The sequence below is a fragment of the Maniola hyperantus genome, chromosome 3 (genome assembly GCF_902806685.2).
Source record: "Maniola hyperantus chromosome 3, iAphHyp1.2, whole genome shotgun sequence".
Taxonomy (NCBI): Eukaryota; Metazoa; Arthropoda; class Insecta; order Lepidoptera; family Nymphalidae; genus Maniola; species Maniola hyperantus.
Genome location: NC_048538.1, coordinates 4723448 through 4742351, shown reverse-complemented (window position 1 = coordinate 4742351; position 18904 = coordinate 4723448). Strand labels below are relative to the sequence as shown.

Here is an 18904-nt window from a genome sequence, read left to right as displayed (position 1 = left end):
ATGTTCTAATGCTATTTCGTCAATGACGTATCGGATCTTGGTTGGTTTGTTTTCTTTTAAAAGACGTACTAATTCCGCTTTTAACATATTCATGTTTGCATCTACGCCATTTTTACGAAGCCATGCGACGATATCAGCTTTCTTTTGGGATTGGGCAGGTGGCTTGTCAATTTGCATCGAGTGGTATGGGGCGTTGTCCATAATTATAATAGATGGTTCAGGGAGGCTACACAACATTGAGGTAAACCATTCAGTAAACTTTTCTCCATTCATGTCTTCATGATAGTCTCCAGTGGTTTTTGACGCAAAAGCCATGAGAGAACCTTCGACAAACCCGTTGATGGTTCCGGCGTGACAAATTATAAGTCGCGATCCTTTTCCTACAGGAACTTTGGAAGTAGATGCTGCTGTGTCATCGTTCCAAGAACGGCCTACAGTATGGTTAGCATTAAGCCATGTTTCATCCAAGAACACAACATTTTGCCAATTTTTGATTTCTTTCACTTGCCGTAAAAAAGTATACCTTGCCATCGCTATATCAAATCTTTCCATCAATATTTTGCGTTTGTTACATTTTTTGTATCGAAATCCAATGGTCTTCAAAATCTTCGTTAAAGAACTTTCCCCACCGAAGAATAATCCAGCTTCCTTCAGTGAATGCACCAACTTTTTTCTTGTTGGATACTCCTTCTGTAAATAGTAGCCGTAAACATGTCTTCGGATAGCATCGGCATCAAAGCTATCGATGCCTACGACTGGTTTTGCTCGTTTTCTCTTTTTTGGTGTGTGAAGTTTATTTTCTTCTGTGCCAGTCTCGCCATATTTTTTTTTAGTTATCCGTCTAACAGTTCGTTGTCCAATATTAAGCGCATCAGCTACGCGTTCAACCACTGACGTTATAGGTAAAATTGGCCCTCCATTTTGAGCTTCACGATCGAAATAGTTACGAAGGCGTATTAGGAACTCACGTGTCTGACTATTTAGAACAGTTCTCTGCGTACGTTCGGTCATATCGACGAAATCCACAACAAAGGGCTTGAACAGAGTCCAAATTAACGAGCAAGGGTCAACAGTAATGCAGTATCAATATTTGAAATCCAAAGCCAGGTCAAAACTATATCACAATCGCATTGCACTGACAGTTTATACTTTTCGAAGCAACGTCAATTCGAAACTGCTTTGTTTTGCATTGAGCATTGACGCGAGTTTGCCGGAGGTAGTAGTTGTGCTAGCCAGCGATCCTATGTGACGATCGTATTAGATTCCATTTTTAAAAATTTATTGATATTTTTTTGCGATTTCAGAGGTTTGTCCACATAGTGAAAATTGTTCATATTCACAAGTACATTCACCCCTTAAATGGTGCAAACTGATTTTTCTACACTTGTATACATTTAAGAAATCAATTTAATAAATAAATTTTGAGTCCTAAACCTAAAACTACATTCGATAAAATTTATGAATCTCTGCACATCACTATCGTCAATAAAGTAATACAATTATTTCCTTCAAAGTCGTTATCAATTAATACGGAACTTCATGAGCGGACAAACGTCAAACCGGCCATCATAGCGTGCCGCTAGTTTAGTATATTATCTATGGATCACATCACGCTGGTCTAGCATGGAATGGACTTTATCACAGAGTAGGTACATTGAATATTGGACTTTATTGACTTCGGTTTTGGTTAAGTTCAAAAACAGCTGCTGAATTTTCTATAGTAAACCCCTATCATATATTATATATTATAACATATATTCCCTGTATATTATAGGTAATACTCTTTGACCCCTATATTCAATGTACTCTGTAGGCCTTAAAGGACTGTTATCCAGGGCCGTAAAACAAATTTTAAAAAAAAATATGTACTCTGTGGTAAACAGATATTTTTGGATTTGTATAGGAAACAATAGGAAACTTGTGAAACTGCAATGTCAATTTGTAACCAATAATTATAATATTACACTGTAAAATGAATTCATTTCAACATTTACGTAAATTCACAAAATTTCTACCTAGAAGAAGAGTTGTGGTTACAGGCTTGGGTGTAGTTTCACCACTTGGAACAGGAACAGAACTAGCATGGAAGAATCTTCTAAAGGGTCATTGTGGCATAGTAGCACTTAAAGAAGAGGGATATTCTAAATTACCAAGTAGAATAGCAGGAATTATACCCATTGAGCCAGACACTGACATAGCGAAAGCATTGTCCAAGTCAAATTTGAAATTAATGGCACCAGCCACTTGTATAGCACTTATTGCAACTTCTGAAGCATTGAAGGATGCTAACTGGTTGCCAGAATCTGATGTAGATAGAGAAGTGACAGGAGTCACACTTGGTATGGGAATGATAGATCTAAAGGATGTTTGTGATACAAATGATGCCCTAAAAGTAGGTTATAATAAAGTAAGTCCATTTTTCGTGCCAAGGATATTACCAAATATGGCTGCAGGGCAAATAAGTATAAAGTATGGTTTCCGTGGACCTAACCATGCTGTTTCAACAGCTTGTGCAACTGGTGCTCACTCTATCGGTGATGCTTTTAGGTTTATCAGGAATGGTGATGCTGATGTCATGGTCAGTGGTGGTGCAGAGGCTTGTATCAGTCCTTTAGCTATAGCAGGATTTTGTCGCCTTCGAGCCTTGAGCACTTCATTCAATGATAAACCTCTAAAAGCATCTAGACCTTTTGATAAGCTGAGAGATGGGTTTGTTATGGGTGAGGGAGCTGCCATCTTAGTTTTAGAAGAATATGAACATGCTTTGAAAAGAAATGCAAAAATGTATGCTGAAATATTGGGATATGGTTTGTCTGGGGATGCTGCTCACATTACTACTCCTAGAGAAGATGGCAGTGGTGCCATTTTATCAATGAACAGAGCACTCCAAGATAGTGCAGTACAGCCTAATGAAATCTCATACATAAATGCACATGCTACTTCTACACCAGTAGGGGATGGTATTGAATCCATAGCTATAAGAAGACTTTTTAAAGAAAATATTAAAGACATGATGGTATCTTCTACAAAAGGGGCACATGGACATTTATTAGGTGCTGCTGGCAATTTAGAAGCAGTCTTTACAATACTAGCTTGCCATCATGGGATAGTACCGCAAACCTTGAATCTGGATGATCCGATTGATGATTTAAATTATGTTGCTAATATGCCACAGGAATGGCCTAGAGAAAGAAGAGTTGCATTGAAAAATTCTTTTGGGTTTGGTGGTACAAATGCAACACTGTGTATATCTAGTATTTGAAGAACACCTATACATTAAAATAATTTCATAGGTTATGACTTATTACAAAATAAGAAAAAGCTGTATGTAAATATAGTTCACAACAGGTTGAGTTGCAATGGGGATATGAGGCAGGGGGACACCCCACACATCCGCACGGGGGTTTGCGGGGCACGTCTCCACCCCAATTATCATCTTGGCCTGTCGCTGTACCAATGTTATGAAATAAAAGCATAATATAGACTTGATAGTATATTTAAAACTGAGTTACAAATGTTTTCAGATTTTACAACAATGGCAAAGTAGCCGCAGTAACTCCTAAATTGGCTGTTATAGCGCTTTCATAAGGAGCAAAAACAAACCATTGTGTACCGCATATAAGACTGAGTCACATAAAGCATGAAAATAAAATCATTTGATCAAAAATGCTACTATATTTCCTTACAAAGCCTTTTAATTTTTTTTTATAGTAAATATTCATTAAATGCTGGTTATTTATTCCAGTCCATTATAATTTCAATATATCATAAATAGTTGGAACCATTCAAACGTGCACTTGACTTTAACTTATAATAATTATTATTTATAAAATTATGATGTAAACTGATAAGTTACACCAAAATAATATATAACTTCCTAAATATTACACATCTTTTCGTTTCCCAAATTCTTGTTTAGTTCATTTGAAGAATATGTTTTTACTTAGGACTTGATTTAATCAAGTCCTAAATAAAAACATATTTATAATCAAGTTGATTAAAAATATAAATAACAAGCAGGCAGGTCACCTGTCTGTCAAGTGATTACCACCCTTAATGCCGCGCCAGAAATGCTGCCTATGTTTTGCCAGCTTCAAATAGGAATTTAATAAGAGACATTAAAAACCCTTTGTTTGAATATAATTAATAACCTTTATTGTAACAAAAGCCCACTAATATTGATACCTAGTTTGCTTAGGAAAGCTTAGGTTTCGCTTTCTAACATGCATCTAACATTGTGTATATGGAATAAAAATAAACATAAATTATAATTAAAGGTTACATATATTTTGATTGTTGAGTAATTTTCTACTGGTTTCGCGGTTTTACGTGCAGTTTGAATGTTACACTATTTTCGACAGGTTATGCAGGATTTTTGCCTTGCTTCAGTGATACTGGTTGGGTCTGTGGGTTTACACATAACTGAGCAAATTTTTGACGTAGATTCTGTCTGAGCTCTTGCCTTTTCTCTGTTATGTTTATTCGCGATTTGAACTCCAACACTTCTTCAATAGGAATATAACTGGTGCCTTGCTCTTCGTCTGATGAACATGTGTCCTACAAATAAATATATCACAAAATCAATAACAGTATAGAGCTGACAGAAAAATACTTATGGTATATGTTTGACTAAATATGCATGGGTATTTAAAGTTTAGTTTAATATTCTTTATTTAAAAGAAAGACAAAAGTAACACAAGATAGAAGTACATATAGTACGCGACAAGTCGAGATGGCGACCGAGGTATGAGGCGTGGAGACGCCCCACACACTTATGGTATATGTTTGACTAAATATGCATGGGTATTTATAGTTTAGTTTAATATTCTTTATTATTTAAAAGAAAGACAAAAGTAACACAAGATAGAAGTACATATAGTACGCGACAAGTCGAGATGGCGACCGAGGTATGAGGCGTGGAGACGCCCCGCACACTCGCACGTCACACATGCTATCCCGCGCCGGGGGCTGAGCGGGTGTGCGGGGCCGTCCACACCCCGATCGCCAAAATTTTTAAATTTTTATTGCACACTAGACATGTGTCCGCTATAGCTTAACTTAACTGAAAACCGCTGCCATGCCTTTAGCGTACCATAGCGTTATTGTCGTAGCTAGCAACGGTTAACAGATATCATCTATGACGAACCACCTGACAACGCGACGCTGCCAACTGGCAACTGACAATGCATTGTTTGGTTTTTTGGTAACTAGAAACGCAATAATTATGCCTTCTCTTTCTTTCTTTCACTGAAAGCTGAGAAGGAGCGGTTATTGGCTAATGGCTATTGGCTAATGGCTACCGGCTTAGTAACTTAACTAAGAACATTTCACGAAAATTGATAAACCAAAAACGACCTTATGTCTATTACACTAAGGCGCTAATTTGTTTGGTTAACTGTTCAAGTACTTGTCCATTAAGGTTTGATCTATCAAGCTTATTACAGTTAAGCCTTAGACTAATAAAAATAAGGTCGTTTTTCGTTTATCAATCTTTGTGAAATGTTGTTGGTTAACTTGACTGTGGCAAACTATCCGTGCAAGCGTCCAATATAGTTTGACCTCAATGATCATGATAATTAAACTTTGCTGATATGAACTTAAGGTTGTGATTACTTCACGATTTTCATGAAAGTAAAATTGGTTTTATTTTAGTGAAATATGCGCGCGCAGATCAGGTGGTGTTACGGCGCGTTTGTTTGTTTTGATTTGACTTTTGATGAAAGTTTTAATACCTAATTAGATAGTTTGAGCGGTGTTTGTATTCAGTAAATACTAAAGTTTTGTCTTGAGATATTGCTTTGTTTTATTTAGGTAGCTTTTGCCTGTAGTGTGGGTGATAATGACGATTGACTATAATTTGTAAATAACTTAGTAGGTGTATAAAATTGTAAAAAGGTGTTAAGATAAAAAATAAAGTTTTAATAGTTTTAGGTACTTAAGTGATATAATTAGTGTTGTACAAAACTTTGATTAAACGTTTTTGAAAATTGTGCTAGTCCTAAGCCTAGAAAAGCAGGAAGGGAAATCGTCAATATTATTCTAATGCACTTACACGACTTGAAACTTTAGCCATACCTACAGACGGATTCGATACGGCAGCTAACTAAGTTACTACTTACTACAAACAAAAACGGTGCGCATATAAAATTAGTTGAAACACAGCTTTGATACCGATACTAGGCAACTGTTATCAATAGCGCTATTGTAACTAAATAGCGGTTTAATAACCGTGGCCAGAAATAGCCAATAACGCCCATCTTTATTGCACACTAGCTGACCCGGCGAATTTCGTACCGCCTAACAGTCGATTCTTTAAATTTGTTTTAATACTTCTCTCCGTAAGAACCATCCTCGTACTTCAAGGAATATTATAAAAAAAAATTAGCGAAATCAGTTCAGCTGTTCTCGAGATTTGCGAAAAGCAACACATATGCATCATAGTTTTTGAATTATCGTGCAAAATGTCGAAAAAATACGACTGTTGTACAGAACCCTCATTGCACGAGCTTGACTCTCACTTAGCCGGTTTTTATATATAGAGAAGATGAGCCAGTCATATACCTTAGTTAAGTCTTCAGTCTTTTTTTTTTTTTTTTTTATAAAGGCTAGGTTCCTCTAACGTGATTAGAGACATTGTTTGCTAAATTTTGAATCTTCCATGCCAGTTCTCGCTTTTTTACTTCTCGCACTTTCATTCTTCATACCAGTTCTTTCTTTCATACATCCTCTTTCATACGACGGGTGGGTTCCCCTCCTATGCTAAGCTATTTTGTAAAGGGGTTTTAAGTCTTCAGTCTCAATAAATACCCATTACCTGTCCTAATATAATATATGGAATTAGTCTTTTTGAATTCTGTGGGAACTTTGCGATATTCTAGGTTAAAAAAATAACATGTCTGGGATCGGTCTCTGGGATCCAACCTACTTTCATACCTAATTTAACCAAAAACCTGCCTGCCACACTAACTCAGGCTTAGAAGTCTTGAATAAAAGTACTGAAACTCACCAGCATTTCTTGCAGAGAAAGTGTGAAACCAGTGCATGACGTGAGCTTATCGTGTTTATTGTCCAGGCAATCCCCTCTGTCGTGATTACAGAACCCTTCCGAACAAGCCACTTCAGAACCTTCCGGAGAGCTCATTAGAGAAGACGAACCAGACATAGTTTCACAGCATCCACCGTTATTTCCCGATGAGTAACCACAATCTTGGTGTTCATTAGGAGATAAGTTACCGTTTTTAGCTCGTTGCTTGCCTAACTTCTTGGGTGAACAGTGTTTAGTGTAATCTTCCTGACATGAATGGCAACTGTCGGTAGACTGCATTCCCTCAAAGCACGGGGTGTAATCGCGCGGCGATAGCAGGTCGGTTGGCGTGTCTCTTTCTTCCAATAAACATTCTTCACATTGGCACTTTTCTTCTGGTTCTTCTGAGTCTGCTTCCTGTTTAGGTTAAATAAAACTAAAACTTGATCTCCACATATTACATAGACTGAACACAGACCCAAAAGGCAGTGAAGAACCATAGAAATGTGAGTAATTGTGAGATTTATATTGGAATGTCAAACATTTAATTGAAAGAAGTGTATCCACACGTCGTGTCATCATCATGATCAACCCATCACCGGCTCACTACAGAGCACGGGTGTCCTATCATAGTGAAAAGGGTTTTGGCCATAGTCTACTACACTGGCCATGTGCGGATTGGTAGACTTCACACACCTTTGAGAACATTATGGAAAACTCAGGCATGCAGGTTTCCTCACGATGTATTCCTTCACCGTTAAAGCAAGTAATATTTAATTAATTAAAATGCACTTAGCTCCGAAAAGTTAGAGGTGCGTGCCCGGGATCGAACCCCCGGCCCGACCTCCGATTAGAAGGCGGACGTCCTAACCACTAGGCTATCACAGCGTCGTGTAATTCTTACAAAATGAAAATGAAATTGAGTAAGGAGAAGCAGGTTCGAATCCTGCCGGTTCCGCAATGTATTTAAAAATTATTTGGAAATCTCCTAGAAGTGTAGGTAAAAACTTTAGCATAAAAATTATATATTATAATTATAAATACGTTAACTATTTTGTCCACTAACCTTGCACTTTCCTTCGCCGGCCTGTCGCTCCTTCTTCTTGCGTCGCTTGAGTTTCTTCTGTTCTTTCCTCTGCTGGCGCGTCAGTTCCTCTTGCGTGATCTCGTCGTACAGCAGCTGTAGCTTAGAGACCCCACTCTTGAGTTCCACCGCGGTCTCGAACTTGCGATACAGCGCCTCCACGGCGACCGCCGCGAGCGTCTGACAAGTGCCTTCCTCCTCGCGTAGACGCAGGGATATGCGTTGCAAGCGCTCGTAGATGCATATCCCGAGACATATCAACACCTGAAAGATAATCAGTACTTCAGTAGTTTGTTGGTTTATTGGTTTGTCCTTCAATCACGTCGCAACGTTGCAACGGATTGACGACGTGATCTTTTGCATAAAGACCTGGTGAGTGACATCTGGCTACTTTTTATCCCGGAAAATCAAAGAGTTCCCACGGGATTTTTAAAAAACCTAATTACACGCAGATGAAGTCGCGGGCATCAGCTAGAGAGTAATATTACCGACTAGGGAACACGCTCTGGCTTCGATCGTGTGGAAAATCGGAAAATTCTTTCTTAGTATGTTGATGTCAATCAATAAGCTGGTCGATTGCGGAAAAACCCCATCAATCATTAATCACAATCGTTGTTATTGGCTGAATTTATGGTATTCTTGTTGCAACAATACATTGTAGCTTATAGTGAGCGAGCATCGTCAACCAAGATGTGATTGCGATCGTGACAGTGTCATTCTACCGCAATCGAGCAGCAGCTTAAGGTGCTTGTCAATCAGCATAAGTTATTAAGATAAGGTAAGGTGGAAGCAGAGCAGAACTTAGATATTATGTTTAATAGACCAATCATATTGATAGATGATATCTTGATTTTATTACCTCATCGAGTAATTAGTTTGCTGAAAACATCGCTTCAGCAGACAGGCTTTCGTTAAATTCAATTGTTCAAAACTCTTATATTCATATTTATGTATATTAAGATATTTACCATTAAAAACATAGTTGGTGTTAGAACCACATATTTACTACTTATGATTATTGTTTTTTTGGTTTTTAGGGTTCCGTACCTCAAAAGGAAAAAGGAACCCTCATAAGATCACTTCACTGTCTGTCTATCCGTCTGTCAAGAAAACCTATAGGGTACTTTCCGTTGACCTAGAATCATGAAATTCGGCAGATAGGTAGGTCTTATAGCTCAAGTAAAGGAAAAAATCCGAAAACCGTGAATTAGTGGTTACATCACGCAAAAAAAAACAAAAGGTGATCATGAACAAAAAACTAGTATTTTCAAAGTAAGATTACTATACCAAGTGGAGTATCATGTAAAAGGGCTTTTCATATACATTCTAAAACAGATATTTATTTATTTTTATGTATAATAGTTTTTTGATTTATTGTGCAAAATGTTGAAAAAATACGACTGTAATACAGAACTCTCGGTGCGCGAGTCTGACTCGCACTTGGCCGGTTTTTTTAATCCTATACAAGTCAGCCCTTGACTGCGATCTCAGGTGTAAGTGAAGTTACCACCTGTGGGAACTGTGGCTCTACCGCGGTTGTTTGACAGCTACAATGTCACGATCGCAATCATCTCTGATTGGGTAATGCTCGCTCACTATTGGCTACAATGCATTGTTGCAACAAGAATCGCACAAATTCAGCCAATCAGAACAATTGAGATTGTAATAATGATTGATGCAGGTTTTAGACAATCGCCCTACTGGTACTCATATGAGTATGTACTTAAAATAAACCTTGAATCAAAGACATTTATTTTCTTACCCATCCTAAAATATTTATGCACTCTTAATTCTTTAAAAATGATATCTGTTTGAATAACATTACTTATTCAAATGACGAAGAAATTATTATCAAAACATACCTCTTCCTGTGCAATTTCTAAAGTTTTGGCATGTCTCTCGCGATGGTTCCCGAGCAACTCTGGTTCTGCCCTGGCTATGAGATGTGCGATGTAGTCCGTTTTAGCTGACAAGTGCAGATGCTTATCTAACAGACAACGTTTGATGCCACCGTACAACGCTCCAACGTAGCCCTTTTCCTTTTGCGGCTCTTTCTCTTCGACCAATAACTGATACGCTCTCAATACCTGTAAACAAAGCAAACAATACGACTTAGTATTAAAAAAAAATTATTTGGTTGCTTTTACACATATCCGGCCATGCCAGGATGGGCTAACAAAGTGTCCATAACATAAGTGATGTTAAGTACTCCTGTCTTCAGTCACAAATCAAATACAGAGTTCAAATTAGCCTGTTGTCTAAAAAGACTTACATAATTTAAAACAAACACCCGACAGAAGTGAAGCTTTGTAAGTATCTAAAACGCGCTGTCTATTACATTTTCTCTCTTGTACTGTCTCGTTCACTTATGATAAGGACGTCAATAAGGTGCGTTTTATCACCGCGTTCATACGTTCAATTCGCTTTGTGAATCTATCGACCTCGATCCCAAAAGTCCATTAAGAGGCTTCACATCAAATACTGAGTAGCAATATTCAACCTAAATAAATTAACAATATTTATAAGTTGATTAAACTTAACTTCAGATTAAATAAAATTGCTTTTAATAAAATTTCAAGTGCATCAAAATCACTTTCACTTTGTGAGTTCGGTCCCCATCCCAAAGATCCGTTAACAAGCTTCACTTCAAAAACAGAGACGCAATATTCGACCTACACAAAAAACAATATTTATAAGTTGATTAAATGAAAGCTTAACTTCTGATTAAATAAAACTGCTTTTAAAATGTTAAAGTGCATCAAAATAACTTTTACTTTGTAAGTTTGGTCACCATCCCAAAGGCCCGTTAAGAAGCTTCACTTCAAAAACCGAGTCGCAATATTCGACCTAAACAAATAAACAATATTTGTGAGTCGATTTAATTAAAGCTTTAAACTAAATAAAACAGCTTGTATAATGTTAAGTGCATCAAAATCACAAAAACAGCAACTTATCCATAATTCATTGGTTGTTTGTTTATCTTTTATTCAAGGTTGGTGTTTATAAAATAATGTTACGAGATATGTGTAAAGTTGTTATCGAAATGATAATAAAAAGCCTATAGGTTTTTAACAAGGTTAAAATGTGCATAAAGTTAAATGAATTATTTAAGGCTTAAGTAATATTTTTATTTTATTTTAAGTACCTAATATTATAACAAACCTGTACATTATAATATTATGTAAATAAAACCAATATTATGGTCGGAAAAATGGAGTATAACAATCATTATTTATGTCTGTTCAGACGTAAATAATTAATGATTGTTACATGTACCTACTCCATTTTGTGTTACCTACTTTTATGTCTTTCTTTTTTATAATGGTGTACAATCCATACTTCCATGCTAATATTATAAATGTGAAAGTGTGTCTACTGTCTATATGTCTGTCTGCTAGCTTTTCATGGCCCAACAGTTCAATAGATTTTGATGAAATTTGGTACAGAGATAGCTTGCATCCCGGGAAAGGACATAGGGTACTTTTTATCCCGGAAGAGTTCCCACGGGATTTTTAAGAACCTAAATTTACGCGGACGAGGTCGCGGGCATCATCTAATAAAGAATATTTCATTCATTGCTTTGAGTCTTAGTTCAACAAGTCTTTGCATCGTAATTAATAACTAGTATTCATATAGAAACTTTAGATATAATGCATAATAATCTTTGAAAAATATATATCTGAATATTTATCTTAAGACAGCGTCATTCACGCAACAAAAATGAGCATAATATATTTTAGTAACCTCCAAATTTGTTTGCGGTGCAAATATTTGACCATGTGAATTGTGAACCAAGTTTGTACTACGCCATCTCAATCACAAATGCAATTTACACCACATCTCAAGCTTCTGGACTCTCAAGTGGACTTTGCACTCCATTAATTTTGATTTTGCACCACCACCCAATCTTCTTCTTCTTTGGGGCTATGCAGGTTCTTGCTATCCCTGTATCACTGCGACCGTCTCCGATCTATTGTTTGCCTCCACTTCCTTGTTAAATCCTGTGGCCGCCAAATACAGGAGCGCTTTTTTGACTGGAATTGAAGTAACATCCTCCGGGTAAACAATATGTTTCCCAAGGTGGATGCTACGTTTGTGCATCAGAGCAGGGCAGCAGCAGATAATGTGCAACAGTCTCGGTAGACTTGTACCGCCATCCTATACTGTACATCCTATATATTTGCACTACATCCTGAGACACTAATGTATTTTGCATACTAACCAAGCCACAATTGAACTTTGCACCCCATTATCAATTCTTTCTATTCATCCTGACAAAGTATTACCTTACCTACTATCCCTACTAATTAATTATCATGAATTTAATGTGAAAGTGTTGGTAGTTGCCTTTTCACTACTCGAAAGCTGAACCCAGCAGTGATGATCGGCAAAGAGACAGCTTGCATCCTAGAATGGATGTAATAGGATCTTATTCCCTGGAAAATCAATAAGTTTCCATGGGTTTTTTAAAGTACCTAAATCCACACTGATGAAGTTGCAGGCACAAGCTAGTATAAAATATTTACCTTGGTCTTACAATCAGCACAGAATCTGTGTTTCCGTAGATAGTTGTGAAGTGTGTCGTGTAGCGTGTTGAAGTGGACTAAGGTGACATGTTCACGGGCCGAAGTGCGCATTGCGTCCCACGCAGCGCGCCACGCGGCCCGCCCGCCCCACCCCCACGCTCCCCAGCCCCATGCACAAGTTGAAGTTGCCCCCCATCCTCTTGCTGTGCCAGCCTCAAGTGAGTGCAATGTGCAACGCTGGGATTTCTTCCACCTTGGCTGACTGAGTATAAGGCATTCAATGCCAGTACTGAAAATGTCCATGAGTAAAATTAAATAGCTTTGGTGATTTTTTCAACTACAATAAAATAAAAATTGTAGGTAAGTATGGAAAGAACTTTTTTGACTGAAGCTAAATTGGAACTGGAAACAAAATGTCTTATAAAATATCAGAGTACTTCAAAGATTGAGTATTCAGGATTTTGTTGGATTTGTGTAAAGAATAGGCAGGCAAAACTTTCCAAACTGAATTGAAGAAAAGTTTTTATTTAGGCCTATGTACATTGACAGTACTAAAATCTTTAGAGATGGAGAACAAACTGTTTATGTAACTGATAGAAATAAATAAGAAAATAATTTTAAAACAGAGGTAACATTTTGAAATTGTTTTGATTCCTAAAGAATTAAGAATTTTCCATCTTTCATAATGAATTTATTATATCTGTGAGTAATCAGTCCTGAATCAAATCTAAATCTATCTCTATCACAAAGTTCCCTGTGGAAAAGGACAGCATTAATTTTAGCCCTATTAATTTGGTTTCCTTCAGATTGTACACAACCAAAAACCTAGTATACCTAAACCAGAGCCTCAATAGCTCAACGTTAAAGGAGCAGACTGAAATCCAAAAGGTCACCAGTTCAAACCCTGCCCGTTGCACTATTGTTGTACCTACTCCTAGCTCAAGCTTTATGCTTAATTGGAGGGGAAATAATATTAAATATTATTATTAAATATTAGTTGTGATAAACTTGGCTAATATTCTTTTTTTTTAAAAAAAGCACCAATATAAATTGGCAATATAAAAAGCTATCAATATGAAAAGCTGTGATAGCCTACTGGTTAAGACATCCGCCTCCTAATCAGAGGTTATATCCTATGTTCAGAGTTATGTGTGTTTAAGTAATTAAATATCACTTGCTTTCACGGTAAAGCAAAACATTGTGAGGAAACCTGCACACATGAGAGTTCTCCATAATGTTCTTAAAGGTGTGTGAAGCCTCCCAATCCACACTTGGCCAGCATGGTAGACTAAATCCAAACCCCTTCTCATTCTGAGCGGTGATGGGTTGATCATGATGATGATGATGCCAAATTGGCAGTATAGCTTACCTGTGACCATTTAACAGAGTAGAGAGTGACTGTGGATGTGTGATTTTATCTTCTCTGATTGTCATAACTTCATCTGGGGTCAGAATAAGTGGATCTAAAGTTGGATGTCCTGATTTGCATAGCTGGTAAAAGAGTCTTTCAACACTGAAAAAGAATACAAGCTTTGAATATAGTGTACACTGCCTATAACAAGTTTCAAGGGACCAACAATTTTATTTCGTCAAAGTGAATTATTATTACAGAGATCAACATAAGTACATGTTTATAAAATACTCAGTATTTAATCTATAGGTTTTCTGTTATAGAAAAATTGTTTTTGACTCAAGGTCTAAAATTAGCTATCTCTTTTCCACACATAATGACCTGCAAAAAAACATAGCAGTTCTTTAAGACCTGTCAATAGTTCAGTTTATTATGAACATTCCTTTTTTTGGTATTAATGCAATAATTAGTCATCTTTTTTACTCTTGCACTATTGGCAAAATTCCTTCACTTCAGCTACAGTTATATTTTCATCACAAGTTTTTTCCAAGACCTTGTCTGTGTGATATACTTTATAGCCTATAGCTCTATATAAAGGTGATAATGTAGCAGCTATAATAATAATTATGGTAGTTGAAGAATCTTCAGAATCAGATCATCAGTTCCATAGATACCTTCTACATCCAAATTTACAAACTTTACCTCTTTATAATAGTGTAGATAAAGTCTGGACTGTTATTTAGCTGCTATATCTATTTAATTTCCAGTGTTTTTATTGAGTCTGGACTGTTATATAGCGGCTATTATATCTAAGAATGCAAAGGCTTTTATTAAAAGTCACAGGCATAAGAATTGTCATATCACTATATCTTAACATCAACCAGCAATAGCTGTATAAAAGTGGTCATTTAGATTTCCACTAATAGATAGAAGTGTATCGGAGAAGGTACTTAAGCAGGTAGTCTAGATTATAACATAATTGTTACTTACCATTTACCGAAACAAAATGCAATACAGCATTATAAAAATATTGGCTATGCAAGCACGACTAATACTTACCACATGTACACTAACTTTATTGATGAAAAATAAATATCAAATAACATATATTGAATCTAATTTGAAGTGAATTAAAACCATGCCATTAAAACAATAAAAAAATTCTATGTAACAGCTAATGAATAATCAAGGAAAAATGTACACTGTATAATTAAAATTCCAGTCACAACCTATAAAATGTTAGAAGTTAAAACTGAGCTCAATGTTAATTGTTAGGGCAAATAATAAGTGTCTACCTTCTTCGACAGCCGACGCAAGGAATGCTTTGATTTAAAACGTTAAATATATCGGATGCGTCGACCCTTAGCGCTGATTTCAGTTCGTCTGTCGTAAGGATTCTGTACTTGCGCATGAACTCTTCGTATTCGCGACCTTTCACTTGAGGGTTGTCACAAATAAGGCCCATTGTATTTAGATCCATAATCATCTGAAAATAATACTCAAATAGGGAGATTAAACAAAGAAATTTTCCAGATAATAAGGTCAACTCTAAGACGTCATATCGAGTCTAGGAAATCGATCAAAGTTACCAAACGAGTCTCAGCAATGCGAATCTATTCAAAATACTAAGCATTTTAATGTCCGAAATAATAAATTAGTACTTTTATGAAGCACATGATTAAATTGCTATCTTTTTTAAGTAATCTACGTTTGAGGTACTGTCAGGGAGCAACAGAACTTACAGTTAGGTTTTCGTAAATATTAAGTGGTAATTGCCGACGTTTAATAACGGGCTCCTTTTCGCCATTGTATATATCGACCAATTTAGCCATTTTTCACAATTAATCACATAAAATTGCCGACAAAATACACAAATATAACAAAATGACGGCTGATGACGGCCAACTTTTACGAAATACACCAACACGTCGAGTTGCGAAGATAATTAAATTATCACAGAGTACGAAAAACCGATACAAACGGTACCGATGAACGGTAGCTTTGCACAAAATATAGACTCTGTCCCAGTGCTCTGTCCTATGGTCCTCTTACGTAGTAGTACATCCAAATTCTTTGCCTCTAGCAGAGTGAAGACTGGAAAGATGCTGGCTTGTGAAAGAAGATGTAACCTTGCCACAAGCCAGCATACAAGCTTAAACTTGAACCAAATGTGACTTGTCTGAGCATGTCTTTGAGAAAGTAGCAAACGAGTATCTTCTTTTTTAACCGACTTCTTGATATAATTAGTTACAAAGAGTGATTTTTTCCCATGATTGATGTTTTTTCTCCTGTTTTTGTCAAACATATTCATAACTAGCTGATGCCCACGACTTCATCCGCGTGGATTTAGGTTGTTAGAAATCCTGTGGGCACTCTTTGATTTTCCGGAATGTCCCGCTGGCAAGTTAGGTACCTACATACCGATCTCAAAGCCCAATGCAAATAAAATAGTAGGTACCTACTTTAGTAGGGTTTGGAAACAAGCGGCAACGCGTCAGTTTTGTCATTCCTTTTTCTAATCGACCAGTTTCTAATCTAAATCACTACGATTTAGGAATGCAATTCCTTACAGCATCAGGGTTGAGGAGTTGGGTCCTTTAACGATAGTTACAGTCTTTATTTGGTAGGTGCCTCCAATACTAATTTATAATCGTCAATTTCTAAATCCCTTTAGTTTTGGTGGTCAGGTTTCCTGCAGCATCACGATTGAGGAGTTGGAATCCAATTTTTTATGGGACAATGTCGCTTCGGAGATTTCTGTGTACATAAGTAGAAAAACACAACTCCTCCTTTTTTGAAAGTCAGTTAAAATAGCCTACAGTGCGACAAGGCTCTCTTGGCCCTTGAATGACGTTGATAGGGGGGCGCTGCTGGAAAACAAAGACTTACAATATTCAAACAAGTAGAAAGGGGACACTTGATGGAAACGTTGGTTCCGATTTTCGCCACGCGCCATGATAGCCTTGTTGCACTGTATGTTACTCCTTGAATAATCCTCTACTTTTCTGTGAAAGTCCCATCGAAACATGTTAAACTAAACTAAAAAAAGCTAAACTATGACAAAGACAAAAACTGTGTTTTGTCTTTATCACTCTTCAGAGCTTTTCTATACAATTTCTCTAACAAGGTACAATGCCAAGTCTCCTTGATTCTTAGTCTGAGGTAAGTATATATATTTTTTTATTTTTTTTATATTACAATAAAACTTAAAGCTAGCCTTATCTAATTACTATATAAATAATGACCGCGTGGAATGGTGTCAAGAATACTGGCTGCATTTCCGCGCTGGACAGCCAGGCTGATCCGTTGCGCAAAGTTTTTTTTTGCACTAAGACTCCATGGCCCCAGGGTCTCCACGGCAAACGGCACAAAAATGTAACTCTCTATAAGAGAGGCATACTTGCGCCGCTTGCCGTTTTCAGCTGTTTCTGCTGCGGCTCCCGGTCTTGATGCATATGACACGGGGCCAATGTGTCAACGCAAGTTGCGTCCCACATTAGCGCCCGTCATTGTTGACATTTTTCTAAAGTTACCCGTAACCTCTTTAATTAAAAATTCGAATGTATACGAGTCTATAAACATTTCTAAATGTCAATGTCAATTTGTCAATATTGTCAATTCAAATGCTTAATAAATAATAAATTAAATGGCAAATGATTTATCAAATCAACATCAATCGAAAAAATAAAAATACAATTTTCTTTGCTCTGTCAGCTGTAATTTTCTATTTCAATAAGTCTTGTTTGTGAACGAATTCAAGATGTCCAAAATATTCACACCAACAAATCAAATTCGCCTAACAAATGTGGCTATTGTAAGGTTAAAGAAGGGTGGTAAAAGATTTGAAATAGCATGTTATAAAAATAAAGTAGTATCTTGGAGAAATAAAGTGTAAGTTCTAGTGCGCTTTCCGAATTCGATAGAGCCTCTTAGTCATTTTTTTATTATTTTAGTCTATGTAAGTGGTGCAATAAAGAAATTTAATAACAAGCTAAAATGTTTTTTCAGAGAGAAAGATATTGACGAAGTGCTACAAACTCACACTGTATTTACAAATGTTTCAAAGGGACAGGTAGCTAAAAAAGAAGACTTGCTAAAGATTTTCGGTAAAGAAGACCAGACAGAGATATGCAAGGAGATCTTAGATAAAGGGGAGTTACAAGTTTCTGATAAAGAGCGCCACTCGCAAATTGACTCTCTCTTCAAAGATATTGCCACAACTGTAGCTGACAAGTGTGTTAACCCAGAAACAAAAAGGCCATATCCTGTTTCAATTATAGAAAAGGCTATGAAGGATATTCACTTTTCTGTCAATGTAAACAAAAGTGCTAAACAACAATCATTAGAAGTTATTCCACTAATTAAAACAGAGATCCCTCTTGAAAGAGCTCAAATGAGGGTAAGAATACTTTTAAGTGGCAAAGATGCACGCAAAGTGAGGGATAAAGCTATTAAGCTTGCAATGAATGTTGAAGAAGAAAATTGGGAAGCTGGGACAGCAAATATAATTTGCCTAATTGATCCTGGTAGTTTTAGAACCTTAGATGAGATGATCAAGACTGATACCAAAGGGCATGGACAGTTTGAATTATTAAATTTGAAAGAAATGGTTGAAGGCGAGCAAGCTCTATAAAATGTTTGAAATTTCAATTATTAATATTTCATTATAATAAGTACCTATTTAATCTTTTCTATTTTGAATAAAATGTTGTGACCTTTTTTAAAATAAAACCACATGTATCCAACTATCTATTGAATTGCTTTAATTATTTAAATATTTTTCAAGTCAGTTTATTGTTCTACTCCATGTACCTACTACACAACTAAAAATTCGCTTTTGTGAAAATTGTATCAAACATTTTTCGTCAGTTTGGAATGAGCAAGGAATTTTATTTGTTATGAGAATTTGATTTTATTTT

The 18904-nt window shown here is 36.4% G+C and overlaps 3 protein-coding genes across 3 annotated transcripts; 2 read left to right on the top strand and 1 right to left on the bottom strand.

Moving 5' to 3' along the window:
- Positions 1 to 1878: 1878 nt before the first annotated feature.
- LOC117995692 (3-oxoacyl-[acyl-carrier-protein] synthase, mitochondrial) lies at positions 1879 to 3507 on the top strand. Its single transcript, XM_034983684.2, has one exon. The coding sequence runs from the start codon at positions 1973 to 1975 to the stop codon at positions 3260 to 3262; it is 1290 nt and encodes a 429-aa protein (XP_034839575.1). The 5' UTR covers positions 1879 to 1972; the 3' UTR covers positions 3263 to 3507.
- LOC117995684 (gametogenetin-binding protein 2-like) lies at positions 3481 to 15930 on the bottom strand. The gene is made up of 8 exons (XM_034983677.2): positions 15728 to 15930; positions 15281 to 15471; positions 14004 to 14147; positions 12635 to 12923; positions 9971 to 10195; positions 8091 to 8372; positions 7007 to 7441; positions 3481 to 4557 (listed from the first exon to the last, which is right to left on the bottom strand). The coding sequence occupies exons 1-8, from the start codon at positions 15815 to 15817 to the stop codon at positions 4363 to 4365; spliced, it is 1851 nt and encodes a 616-aa protein (XP_034839568.1). The 5' UTR covers positions 15818 to 15930; the 3' UTR covers positions 3481 to 4362.
- A 1659-nt stretch (positions 15931 to 17589) lies between these two features.
- Sbds (SBDS ribosome maturation factor) lies at positions 17590 to 18733 on the top strand. The gene is made up of 2 exons (XM_034983654.2): positions 17590 to 17876; positions 17994 to 18733. Exons 1-2 carry the CDS (start codon positions 17746 to 17748, stop codon positions 18616 to 18618), a joined length of 756 nt encoding a protein of 251 aa, XP_034839545.1. The 5' UTR covers positions 17590 to 17745; the 3' UTR covers positions 18619 to 18733.
- Positions 18734 to 18904: the final 171 nt, after the last annotated feature.

Excerpts from the sequence above, each read along its gene's own strand:
- LOC117995692 (XM_034983684.2), top strand. The coding sequence starts at position 1,973 with ATGAATTCATTTCAACATTTACGTAAATTCACAAAATTTCTACCTAGA.
- LOC117995684 (XM_034983677.2), bottom strand. The coding sequence starts at position 15,817 with ATGGCTAAATTGGTCGATATATACAATGGCGAAAAGGAGCCCGTTATT. Across the intron at positions 15,472-15,727 it reads ATATTTACGAAAACCTAACT|ATGATTATGGATCTAAATAC; the intron begins GTAAGTTCTGTT and ends TATTATTTTCAG. Across the intron at positions 14,148-15,280 it reads TGCGTCGGCTGTCGAAGAAG|TGTTGAAAGACTCTTTTACC; the intron begins GTAGACACTTAT and ends ATTCTTTTTCAG.
- Sbds (XM_034983654.2), top strand. The coding sequence starts at position 17,746 with ATGTCCAAAATATTCACACCAACAAATCAAATTCGCCTAACAAATGTG. Across the intron at positions 17,877-17,993 it reads GTATCTTGGAGAAATAAAGT|AGAGAAAGATATTGACGAAG; the intron begins GTAAGTTCTAGT and ends ATGTTTTTTCAG.